This window comes from Capsicum annuum, chromosome 5 (assembly GCF_002878395.1).
Source record: "Capsicum annuum cultivar UCD-10X-F1 chromosome 5, UCD10Xv1.1, whole genome shotgun sequence".
NCBI classification, from domain to species: domain Eukaryota; kingdom Viridiplantae; phylum Streptophyta; class Magnoliopsida; order Solanales; family Solanaceae; genus Capsicum; species Capsicum annuum.
Window position 1 is genome coordinate 147,748,469 of NC_061115.1, and position 13,253 is coordinate 147,761,721.

Here is a 13,253-nt window from a genome sequence, read left to right on the forward strand (position 1 = left end):
CCCCTCAAAATTTCAATGATTTTATTTTTTGACCTTCCCGCATTCGTAATGTTAATTTTTTACTTGAATTATATATAGGGATGTTAAAAGAGTAATTTGGAAAAATTTTGGAATTTTCAAATGGGGTTCGAGACCCTGAGGTAGTGAGGGTCTGCGATATTGGCATGCTATGGAGGGTAGCCTCCGCGATATTGGATAGCACGAAGGCTAACCTCTACAACAACTGCATGCCATGCAGTTGTTTTAATTTCATCCAATTTTTATTTATTTTACTTGGGATAAAAGATTTTTTGCCTTTTTACCCCTTGTATGATCTTCAAACATAAAATAACCCCATTCACTTCAGTTTTCAAAGATCAAAATCGTTCTCTTACTTTCTCAAACTCAAAATTCAAGAACTTTCAAGGGTTTTAAAGTGAATTCATCATTCGGGCTCCAAACTTTGAATTGACTTCAATTTCTTGTGTATTTCAGGCATTTATCTCATTCCCAAACTTTCATTTTACATTGTACACTTATTTAATCATTATCCATGTATTTTAAATTGATGGGTTTAGAATTGGGTTGAGGAGTTTTGATTGGTATCAATTGAACTACTTTTCTCATGATTTAAATTGATGATTTATGCTTTAAATTTATGGTTTTTGGATTGATTGGGTGCATTGTTATGGAAATTGGAATGAAGAACATGGGTTTTCCCAAATTGATGACTTTTTGGCTTGGTAATGGCATTAACCCCAGCCCATTTTGTAAATTTAATTTTTGAACATGATTAATTTTTGAACATGGATAATTGCATAATTCAACTTATTTATGAACCCGTTGCATTGAATTAATGTATAATTGGTTAAAACGGATTTACAAGGGCCTTGATGGCTATGGTTTGAATTTTAAAATGGAACTTGGGAGTACATAGATTAATTTGGCATGATTATATGAGCTTGCAAGCATAATTGGTATGACGATACCAAGTAGTAAATGCCTTATATAAGACTCTTAGGTTAATGGTTGGGATTATATGCAAACTGTTTTAAATTGGTCTTAAAGGAAATTGTGTAGCTCAACTTGAAGGTGTAGTCTCAGGAGGGCTAACACTGAAAACCTTATTTGCCAGTGTGGGGGTCTATATGACCATATGCTTGGTTCACAAATTATATTTTGGAATAGCTAGAGCCTTGATATCCTTAGCCCTTCCTTCGGATTCCTTGGTTTGTGCAGCTAACACGCATTGGGACCCTTTCAGCAGGAGGAGTTGAAAACATATAACACGTGAGTGCCTTTAGGATGGAGTGAGCTATATAGTTTATGTTAATGATTTAAACTCACATGTTCATGACCTTTGTCCCTCTCCCGGCATTCTATACATGTATATATAATGATTGTGCATATGATTTTCATTGGTTTATGACATGACATTATTTTATCATTTTTCATGAGTTATATGTCAGTGTTTATCCCACTATTCATCCCTAGATGCTACATCATTTCATGATGTAGGATCTGAAGTATTTTCTGGTGCTCCTGCGCAGCATTAGGTGGCTGAGCATTCCTGTGAATTTTCTGTGAAGTGGTAAGCTTCTATCTTTCGGAAGGTTTGGTTATTTCACTAGTTTCATTACTATTCTAGTATTTTGGATTTCCTTTTTGGTCTTAGTCGGTGGCATGTCCCGACTCAGTTATTATTTTAATTTTAGAGGCTTTTGTGGACAAGTGAGGGTTGGATTGTTGGTTTTGACTCTTAGAACTTTCATTTGACTTATTTATCTTCTATTGCTATAACGATTGGCTTCCACTTTATTATTATTATTGTACTCTTGGGGTTAGGCTAAGGGGGTGGTCTCCAGTCCATGGTGGGCTTGAGATACCTGTCATGATTAGGTCCTGATTCGGGTCGTGACAATTGGATAGCAATTGACTTTTCATTCATATTTTAGAGTTATTCAATTTGCGCATAATATTATACACAAAAATATCATCTATAACCCAGTAATCAAATTTTCTTTTATTAAAACTATTATATTATTAAATAATAGCAGTAATTGTTTGTCCAAGACTTGAGTCTTAAATTGATGACAAAGGGTGAAGCGGGAGCGGGGGCGGGGGGCGAAAGGCTTACTACTGTTAAGTACGAAGATTTCCTATTTATTCGATTTTATAGTTGGGTATGAACTTTTTAAATTTACGTTTAGGATTCTTCTATACAAATTACTGTTAATATAGGTTGTGTCTATCTTAAATTATTTTGTTTTATGATTTGCATAACTATGTTTAGGAAATTTTTGTCTACGATGGCATGTGTGGGCAACTTTTAATATTTTAAGAAAAAAAAAAAAGAAGAAAAAGAAGAAGTCTAAGGTTTAAGATTTACAATTAATACTCTTATCACTTTAGATTTAAAATCTTCAACAATTAATGTTATTTAAGTTGATTTTCTAGAACTTATGCCTACTAATTTAATTAATAGAGTTCAATTATATGAGATTTTAAAGAGGAATAATAAGTGTTTTAATTATAAGATATACTAGGGGGTAATGGTCGTGTTAGTACGAGTCCAACGTGAAGAGCATTTTTAGATTAATTATTGTGATTTATAATTTTTTTTACATAATTTTCAAATAATATATGTTACACCATCTTTCTCAATTTATGTAGTATTGACACAATTTAGAATTGTTAACTAAATATTTTACATATTTTAAATTATTAATTATTGTAATTTATAGTACTTTTTCTTCTATCCCAATTTATGTGACAGTAATAAAATTTAGAGAGCCAATTGTAATTTTTTACGTTTTTTTTAAAATATTTTAAGTTGTTAATTATTATGATTTATGATGCTTTAACGTCATTCTCAAATATACAACAAATTAAAAAGAAAAGTAAAATAAACAAATATAAAAGAAAATACCTAAGCAAGCAACACAAGCAAACATGTTGATCTGTTGCCAATTTATCATCCTTTATAAGTGAGGTAATAAATTTCAATTCAAGTGTCATAATGTTTAGATGAATATAATAATTAATTAAAGGTGATAGTAAAATCACGATTGAAACATCGAAGCATACATATCTTGAATGACTTACAACAACTAATTAGAAGTGATATAACAAAATTACATTAAAAAAATATTTGTGACAAAAAGTTAAGTAGGTCTCGTATAAGACGTCAAGTTAATTTAAAACAGCAAGAGTTAATTTATTATTTTAGGTCTACTTAATATTTTTTATTAAATATTATTAATATTAACAGTTAGATAACTTATAATAATTAATTGGAGATAATATTTTGTAAACAACAGTTGAAACAACTGAAGCAGATATGTCATAAATGTCTATTTTTTTTTCAAAAAATATTATTATTAATTTTTTAATACATAAATGACTTATAATAATTAATTAGGGGTGATATAGTAAAATTACGCTTGAAGCAGATGTGTCATAAATATTTATTTTATTTTTAATTAAATATTATTTATTTTTTAATATATAAATAAATTATAATAATTAATTAGGATAATATAGTAATATCACGGATTGAATATTATTTATTTTTCAATACCCAATGACTTATAATAATTAACTAGGGGTGATATAGTAAAACACTATTGAACCAGCTGAAGCAGATATGTCATAAATGTCTATGTTAAATTTTTAATTAAATATTATTATTTTACTAATGTATAAATAATTTATAATAATTAATTAGGAGTGATATAGTAAAATCACAATTCAAGCAGTAAAGCAGACATGTTTTAAATAACTTGTATTAACTAATTAGAAGTAATATAAAAAAATTACTATTTAAAAAAAAATTTAAGTAAGCCTCATATAAGACATCAAATTAATTAAAAACATCAATAATTAATTTATCATTCTATGTCTATTTTATCTTTTTTATTAAATAATAATAATTTTTTAATACTTAAATAACTTGTTATAATTAATTATGGGTAATATATTAAAATTATGATTGAATCCGCTGAAACAGACATTTCAAAAATATCTATTTTAGTTATTTTTATTAAATATTATTAAATTTTTAATACTCAAATTTTATTTTAAATCATATGAAAAATAAATTTAATTACTTGAACATATTAAATAATATAATTTAAACCTATACAAATGAGAAACATATGAAAATCCTAGGGTCACAGTGTATGTCCTTAGGGGCATAGTTTGTAATTTAAGTGACAAATGTGGTTACTTACGTAAGAATATGGTTTGTAATTAAGTGAAATAGGATGTGTTTTTTTTAATGCTTTCGATAAAATAGTACAGACAATAATGCACAGGAGACAACTCTTAAAGCAACTTAATTCCTATAAACTTTCTTTAATTATCTAAATACCCTAAAAAAAAATTAAATCTTTGATAACAGATATGTCGAAACCCACTCTTATAATATACAGAAAAATGAAAGTAATTTTATTAGACACTGTAATTAAAATTAGTAAATATTTTCTGTGTGCGAAAACATTAAAACTGTCCTAGTTTAAAACTCTATTAACTTTCAATCTTATATTTAGTTTGTCCTTTTATTATTGAGATAAAGGCAGCAAAAAATACATCAATAGCATAATTTGATTAGTACATATACAATTGTCCCGTAATAAATATTAACCAAAGCACCAAATGATCTGATCTAATATTAAAAGAAGAGTTAAGTATCTAATCTTATCAGTAGTTTGTAATATGTTTAGGTTTAATTTTTCACTTCTATGTAGTTACCTCTTATGTGTTTAAGTTTGGTTAGACAAGTGAAAGTGAAATCAAGAATATATTTATATGATTTTTCAATTCTAAATGCTTCTTTTGTTTTTCTATCTATCTCGAAGATCACATTAAAAAGCATGTCCTCTTAACTTTGTTAAATCTTTTGCGCGCAGTGAAGCATTAATGACCATTAAATCTCATAACGAAAAAATTATCTCTCGATGCTAAAACATCTAATGTAGCAAATGAAAAACATAATACAACCAGAACAAACCTCAAGTTTGTTAATATATTTTCTCCAAATTTGTTTGGATCAACATATGACACTTGGGCACTTCAGTTATGTCCTCTAGATAATCTCGAATGATGCTTATTTTCTGAAATATATCACTCGGGTCTTTAATGACCTGGCTGGAAAGCCCTTCTAGATCGATAATAGAATCAGCTTAGCAGTGGCAGGTGCCTATTCTACAAAAAAAAGTTTTAGTCCAATTGTCCTTGAGTTGTAGTCTTTCAAATCTCTATAATCATCTAGTAGTTAAAAAGAAGCAAGGTCCCTTGATGCTTAAGTAAAGATCGACCTTCCTATAGAAAGAACAAGGAAAATCCTTATACAAATTAATACCTAAACACAAATAATGGGACTAATAATTCACATATTGAAGTTGATAAAAGATATGGTATATTATGTAGCGGTATTCCGATGCATTATATATATATATATATATATGTTGGATTACGGATCATGGGTCGCCTATATGGACCGACCCAATTCGACCCACAAAATTTTCTTTTTATTTGAAGAAAGAAGAACAGACTATAATTTTAAAATTTTGGGGGGAACAATTACAAAATAAAACTGCTCAACATCCCCTTATAAACTTCAATATGTACTTCTTCTGCAGAGAGAAAGTGACGAAAACAAAACACAAAAAGAAAGAAAATTGTAGTGACGAATAAAGGCATTTAGTCTGTGATTCTAAAGCTTTGTTTCCAAGAGATTCAAAGTAGACTTGGGGCAGATCCTTTTGAAAGTAAAATCGATTTCGCTGTCAATTAAAGGTACACTATTTTGCTCCGAATTTTACTATAATGGTATCAGAGACAGATTTAAAATGCTCCGTCTTTGAATAGTAAATTATTGATACAGTGAGAAAAATTCTTGAAATTAATTGAATGATAATTTCTTAATACAATGAGAAAATTTCTTGAAATGAATTGTTAGGAAACTTGAAAAAACCTGTTGGAGAGTATAAATGGCCAGAACTGGATCGGGAAATATGAATCCGATACAAATTGAAATTTTTGTCCCTGATTTGTGGCGAGTTGCGAAAAATATATAAGTTGTGTTTCAAATTTATTTATTTTTTTCCTTCGTTCCTTCATAGATCTATCAATGGAGTTTGTATTATGAAAAAAAAGGGAGGAACTTGTGAAAGAAATAGATCTGTAAAAGGAATTTATAGAGTTTATTATTTTTTAAAAAAAAATAAAGAGAACTTGTGGAAGAAATGGATATGAGATTAACTGTGTTCTCCTTTTCTGTGTTAACAAAATAAAGGGAAAAGATTTTTTTTTTGTTTGTTGACTTTATGGTGCAGTCCACGTACACAAGAATTTGTATAGAATTGTGTTTCTAGGAAAAGGTGTAACAATTTGGTATTGTTTTTTTTATTCATCTCCACTGAACGTTCTGTTACTTTTCTTTTTTTAAGAATAAGTATTTAGAAATTAAATAAATCTGTTATATTAATAGTGCAAATGGATAATGATTTTTTTAATATTAACTTTTGTCATTATTCATTAAAGTGGATTAAATAAGTGTATAAATTAGACTTATTAAAATTATTGTCTAAATAGTTACTAAATATTTCATAAAAGATTATCTTCTACGATAAATTGTGATATAAGTTATCGCATTGAATGGCGTAACCATTCTTATTGTTTCTTAGTTTCTATTTCACACATGGATGATCGGGGACAAACTCGAATCACTCCAAGTGGGAGTTCAGGATGTCGAACAAAGAAACAAAGTGAAAGAGTACGTCGTCGAAGGTTATGTTTTCGAGGTCGTGCGATCATACGAAATGGTGTCCCGGAGCAACACAAAATCTATTACGAAATGAGAGGGTTGTAAGAAGGAAAAGACAGAAGAAATTAATAGAGTTCAAGTCTTTTAAGATGACACCTAATATTACTGTTGCTAGTTTTATTCGTATGTTTGAATTGAAACGTATAGAACTAGAAAATTATGTAGAAATCTCAGACTGAGAAGCACTAGCTATTTTAGCAAATTCTCTCTGTGATCCTTGGGGTGAGAGATTAATTAATGTTTACAATGAGACCTGGCCTAGCAAGCCTTTTTGGGTGTATATAAGTCGTCTAGAATATTTGTGGAATGACTTTCATCTTTAAATTAACTTGTAACATGAAGTTATTTATTAATTTTATATTATATAAATATTAAGTTGTTTATCTCCTTTTAGATGAATTTCATTCATTTGTCTGAGTTGAAAACGATTTAATTGAAAGTATCATTGTAATACACATTAAAAAATTAATTTCTAATTTTGGTCAAATATTTAGTTAGTAGAAGATGATTGGATTCTTAAGTGGCCTTTCGATTATACACTAAATATGAAACTTTTAAGCGAAATAATTTGCTTGAATGTGTAACTTGGATGCATAATTGATAAAATACTTGTATGATTGTCTCTTAATAACAGACATGGAATCAAAAAGCATAATTGCTGACTTGAACAAAGGAGAAAAACTAAATGGAGACAACTACGATATTTGGAATCGTAAAATACGGTACGTACTGGAAGAACAAAATGCTCTTAAAGGTATTAACCATGTCATATGTATACCAGAAGAGGGCAATACTGCACAACACAGAAGAGACCTTGAATCTTATAAAGCTTGGAAAAAGGATGATTCCATTACACGTGGAATCATTGTAAGTTCTGTGGTTGATGACCTCATACATAAGTGTAAGGAATTTCCTAATGCCAATGTCATCTGGGCACACTTGCAAGGAACATATAGGGGTACTTCTGTCACCCGCCTCAGACAGCTGACTATCAAGTTTGACACTTACAAGAAGTGTCATGGTCAGAACATCAAACAACACCTTAAGGTGATGTCTAATATGATAGTTCAACTCAAAAATGCTGGTCATGTTCTCTCAGATGAGTGGCAGTTTCAGGCAGTGATCCGATCTCTTCCCAAGAGTTGGGAATACTTGAAGGTCAAATTTACCCACAATGATAACATCAAAACTTTTTCTGATATTGCCCGTCATGTTGAACTTGAAGATGAGCAACTTGGTGCTGCTAAAGCTACTTCTAATGCCTTTATGGCAGAATCAAGTGGTAAGAACTCTTCAGGATTCAAGCGTAGTAAAAAGTGAAAAAAGAACGGAAAGGGTAAAGAGGCTAAAGGAGGACCCTCCGAGAAAAATAACAAGTCAAATTTTAAGAAGGGAAAAAAGTTTTTCATGAAGAAAGACAAGAGTAAAATGAAGTGTTACAACTGCCAAGTTCTGGGGTATTTTGCTCGTGAATGTCCTGAGGAAAAAAAGGTAGCATTTCTAAACATATCTCTAAGTGCTACATATGTTTCTCGCACTGCTTTATTAACTGAATCTTATCCTATATGGATTGTAGACTCAGGAGCCACCGACCATGTGAGTCGAGATCGAGAAGAATTTGTAGAGTTCTGTCGAGTTTCACTTGTATCAAGGTGGATCTATGTAGCAAATAATGCAAGACTGGAAGTTAAAGGGATTGGCACTTGCAAAGTAGATTTGCGTGGAGGTTGGTCTTTAATGTTGCATGACGTCCTATATGCTCCATAAATTTGACGAAACTTAATATTTGTGTCTGTTCTTTTAGATGTTGGTTTTCATTTGTTTTTTAGTCGTAATTGTGTAAGAATTACTCTAGATAATGTTTTTTATGGTTTTGAACATCGTTATGATCGCTTTATTATTTTAGATTGTAATCCTTCAACTTATGACTCTTATATTGACCGTTGTGTAATGTCATGTTATTCTAGTAATAATGATGTTGATATACTTACATATCATGCTAGATTGGGTTACATAGGGAAAAATCAAATAAATAGATTGGCAAAGGAAGAACATCTAGGTTCTTTCTCTAAAATTGAAATGCCAACTTGTGAAAATTGTCTTACCGAAAAGATTACACAAAAACCATTTAGGAAGGCTAAAAGAGTCGAATTCCTATTGCAACTAATCCATTCTGATATATGATTCTGATATATGTGGTCTAATGAATGTGAGGGAAAGGACTGGTATTTCATATTTCATTACATTTATTGACGATTTTACTTGCTCTGGTTATGTCTATTTGATATCTCATAAATCCGAAGCTTTTGAATGCTTCAAAAGATATATGAATGAAGTTGAGAATCAATTAGACAAAAGTATAAAAGCATTAAGAACCGATAGAGGTCATGAATATTTGTCAAAATAGTTTGAAGAACTGTGTATTGGGAAAAGCATCATCAGACAATTAACTACTCCTTATACACCTCAACAAAATGGTGTATCAAAAAGAAGGAATAGAACATTATTGGATATGAAAAGGTCCATAGTGGCGTAGGCAAATTTACCAATCTCTTTCTAGAGAGATACATTATTAACTGCGGCCTACATATTGAACAAAGTGCCTTCTAAATCAGTATCTTCTACTCTTTATGAACTATGGACTGGTAATAAATCAAACTTTAATGATCTATGACCTTGGGGTTGTACTGTATAAATTAAAAATCGCTTTGGTAAATTTAGAAAAATAAGTCCAAAAGAAAAGAAATGTATCTTGATAAGATACTCAAAATACTCCAAAGGATATGTGTTCATTGGTGAATTGGAAGATGGAAGTACTACTGAAATTGAATCACGAGATGTCACATTCCTGGAAAATAATTTTTCAAAAGGGGGTGAAATAAAAGAAAATGAGCCTCTTTACAAAATGCTGAATTCAAATGATCAAATAATGTCGTCGGACATGCCTGATAATTCAATAGAATAAGAAATGATTCTTGGTCCAAGTGGGAGTTGTGAATCCTAAAATCCTATTGAGGAATCTGAACTTTAATTATGTAAGAGTACCAGAAAAGGTGTGCCAAAACGATTTTATGAGATTGAGGATTATGTCTTCCTGGTATCTCCCACAGAATTGGATAAACTTAATTCTGTGACTGAGGCTTTATTTAGTCCTGAAAAAGATGAATGGATAAAAGCGATGAAAGAAGAATTAGAGTCCATGAAAATCAATAAAGTCTGGGATCTAGTTGACCTTCTTTCTAGGCATAAATCTATTGGAAACAAGTGGATTCTCAAAGTTAAACACAAATTAGATGGGTCAATAGAAAGGCACAAAGCACGATTGGTGGCAAAAGGTTTTACTCAAGAAGCTGGAATAGATTATGAGGAAACTTTTTCACCAGTTGTGAAATTTACCTCAATTCGATTTCTTTTAGCTATAGTTGCACGTTTAGATTTAGAATTACATCAAATGGACGTGAAGACCACTTTTCTCAAAGGAGAACTAAATGAGGAAATCTAAATGGAACAACCTGTAGGTTTTGTTATTAAAGGCCAAGAAAAGAAGGTTTGTAAATTAAACAGATCAATATATGGCCTTAAGCAGTCTTTAAGGCAGTGGTACCTAATATTTCATAAGGAAGTGATTTCATTTGATTTCACCATGATCGATGAAGACCATTGCATCTATGTGAAAAAGTTCAATGAAATGTTTGTGATTCTTTCACTTTACGTGGATGATATTTTATTAGCTGAAAATAATTTGGAGTATGTAAAAACTGTTAAGTCATGGCTTTCAAAGTCATTTGACCTGAAAGATATGGGTGAAGCAGACTATATATTGGGTGTTAAAAGAGACCGTTCCAAGAAAATTTTGAGTCTATCTCAAGAAACATACATAATGAAAATTTGAAACGTTTTTTAATGAATAGTTGCAAATTCATGGATACTCCTATAGCAAGAGGTGAAACTTTAAGCCTTGAAATATGTCCAAAGGTTGAAAAAGAAAAGGAAGACATGTCTCGAGTACCATATTCTAGTGTAGTTGGGAGTTTGATGAATCCTATGATGTGTACTCGTCCAGACATTTGTTATGTCGTAGGTCTGGTTAGCAGGTATCAATCCAATCCTAGAAGAGATCATTGGAAAGCAGTAAAGAAAATTTTTTGATACCTGAAGGGAACTGCTAATTATTCGCTATGCTATAGTGGATCTGATTTATCCATAAGAGATTATACTGATGCTGATTGGGCAGGTGATCGGTATGATAAAAAATCAACTTTCGGTTATGTCTTCTTGCTAAATAGTTGTGCAATTTTTTGGAAAAGCAATAAATAAACTTGCACAGCCCTGTCGACTATGAAATCTGAATTTTTGGCTTGTGCATCTGTAGTATAAGAAGTTGTTTGGTTGAAGAGATTCTTTGAGCATTTGAATATCGCAAAGAATTCTAAGGGTTCATAATTTTATATTGTGACAGTCAAGCGGCTATCGCATATACGAAGGATCCTAAATATCATAGCAAAACCAAACACATTGATATTAAGTATAACTTTATAAGAGACATAGTAGTAAGTGGAGAAATAAATTTACAATACAATCCTACACGAAAAATGATAGTTGATCCCTTCACTAAGGCGATAACTAGAGACTTGTTTAAGAAACATGTTATGACTCTAGGATTACGTAGGATATGATTATGTTTATGTATTGTAGATGACTTGATTATAATTATTATCAATATAAGAATCTTGAATTTATGTTCAATCTCATATGCATGTAAAAATGTGTTTTATTAATATAATGTGTCAAACAAGTTGCGAGATTGGCTCTCTCACACGAGCAATCGCCTCCTATGTCAAGAATCATGAAGAGAAAAGTTCCACCATAAGATAATGACTTGTTTTGTAAAGCCAGATATGAGTTTCTCTAAGAATGTGAATTTGAGGATTATTAAAGAAAGAAACTCAGGTTAGACATTTAGAGGTGTCTAGACCTAAATCTGTACGATGTTAAATGGCTAAAAGAATAAGACACGCGCACCAATATAAGGTGAGAACATCGTAGCACATGTTTCATACCACGTGTGCTTAGCGATCAATGGGTTAATGGAAGAATGAATCCCTGCTTCTTCATTATGTGAGACCCTCAAAAAAATTATTTTAACTTTTCATTAAAGTACCCTTATACCTTTAACTGTTTCTTGAAGTTTCGATCGGTGTTGCTACTTTAGCATGTTACTAATATCCATGAGAGATTCGGCAATGCGATGCATGTCTAAGAAAGCAGTTGATTGGAATAGATAGATTCGAGTAGAAAGGAAAGACGATTAAGATGAATATTTTAACTTGTTTACACAAGTCGACTATTACACTAATCATATAAGAGTCAAGTGTAATTGTGTATATAAAGTTAATCATGAACTCGAGTTCACCTCTTTAAGAGGATGAGGGATCAGATAAGTAACTATTGAAGTAGTGAATGACATCTAGGGTATTATGAGTATTAGAATCCTCATATTAGTAGAGACTTATTTCCACATGTAATTAGATTCCTATATGTAGCTTGTAGAAGCTTATAGGTAAAGCTCGTGATGCTCACGGGTCGCAGGAACTATTTATCGTATAAACTAATAACTTGTTGATGTCATACTAGTTCAGTCTTGTCCACCTTGTGCGAAGTAGGAGATGTTGGATTACGGATCATGGATCGCCCATGTGGACTGACCCGACCCGACCCGACCCAAAAACTTTTCTTTTTATCTGAAGAAAGAAGAATAGACTATAATTTTGAAATTTTGGGGGGAACAGTTACAAAATGAAACTGCTCAACATCCCCTTATAAACTTCAATATGTGTTTCTTCTTCTATAGAGAGAAAGTGACGAAAACAAAACATAAAAAGCAAGAAAATTGTAGCGACCAATAAAGACATTTAGTTTGTGATTCTAAGGGTTTGTTTCCGAGAGATTCAAAGTACACTTGGGGCAGATCCTTTTGAAAGCAAAATCAATTTCCGCTGCTAATTAAGGGTAAAATATATAGATATGTATATATATATATATATATATATATATATATATATGTACACACACACACTGCATCTATTGACTAGAGCTAAAGCCTTGAAACTAATTACAACTATTGAAGTATTCGAAAAAAAAATTACATTGTTAATGTATTATCTAATTTATAGGTATAGAAATTATTATTGCAATGTATTAAAAATGTCAAGAATGTAGTGTAGAATGAATGTTGAGAGGAATGACCACATGACTACTTCGAGTTAGTAAATATCTCCATATAAATATTAGTAAAAAAAAAAAAGACCATGAGTGCTTCAACCGTAGCATTCTCTCAAGCACTTTAATTTTTTTAATTAACAAGTCAATATTTTTTTAAAATATTGAAAGAAAATGTCCCTTATAATTTAAGACATAGCACAATAACACAGATTAAATGCAGTCC

General features: G+C 30.8%; 1 protein-coding gene and 1 long non-coding RNA gene across 2 annotated transcripts; one reads left to right on the plus strand and one right to left on the minus strand.

Annotated features, from left to right (window-relative positions):
• Positions 1-4,913: 4,913 nt before the first annotated feature.
• Positions 4,914-6,315, minus strand: LOC124898927. The gene is made up of 2 exons (XR_007055921.1): positions 5,957-6,315; positions 4,914-5,179 (listed from the first exon to the last, which is right to left on the minus strand). It is a non-coding gene; the product is annotated as an uncharacterized LOC124898927 (long non-coding RNA).
• On the plus strand, positions 5,561-8,725 carry LOC124898926. The gene is made up of 3 exons (XM_047413193.1): positions 5,561-5,778; positions 7,443-8,299; positions 8,385-8,725. Exon 2 carries the CDS (start codon positions 7,445-7,447, stop codon positions 8,126-8,128), a length of 684 nt encoding a protein of 227 aa, XP_047269149.1. The 5' UTR covers positions 5,561-5,778; positions 7,443-7,444; the 3' UTR covers positions 8,129-8,299; positions 8,385-8,725.
• Positions 8,726-13,253: the final 4,528 nt, after the last annotated feature.

Coding starts and splice junctions, on each gene's coding strand:
- LOC124898926 (XM_047413193.1), top strand. CDS start 7,445: ATGGAATCAAAAAGCATAATTGCTGACTTGAACAAAGGAGAAAAACTA.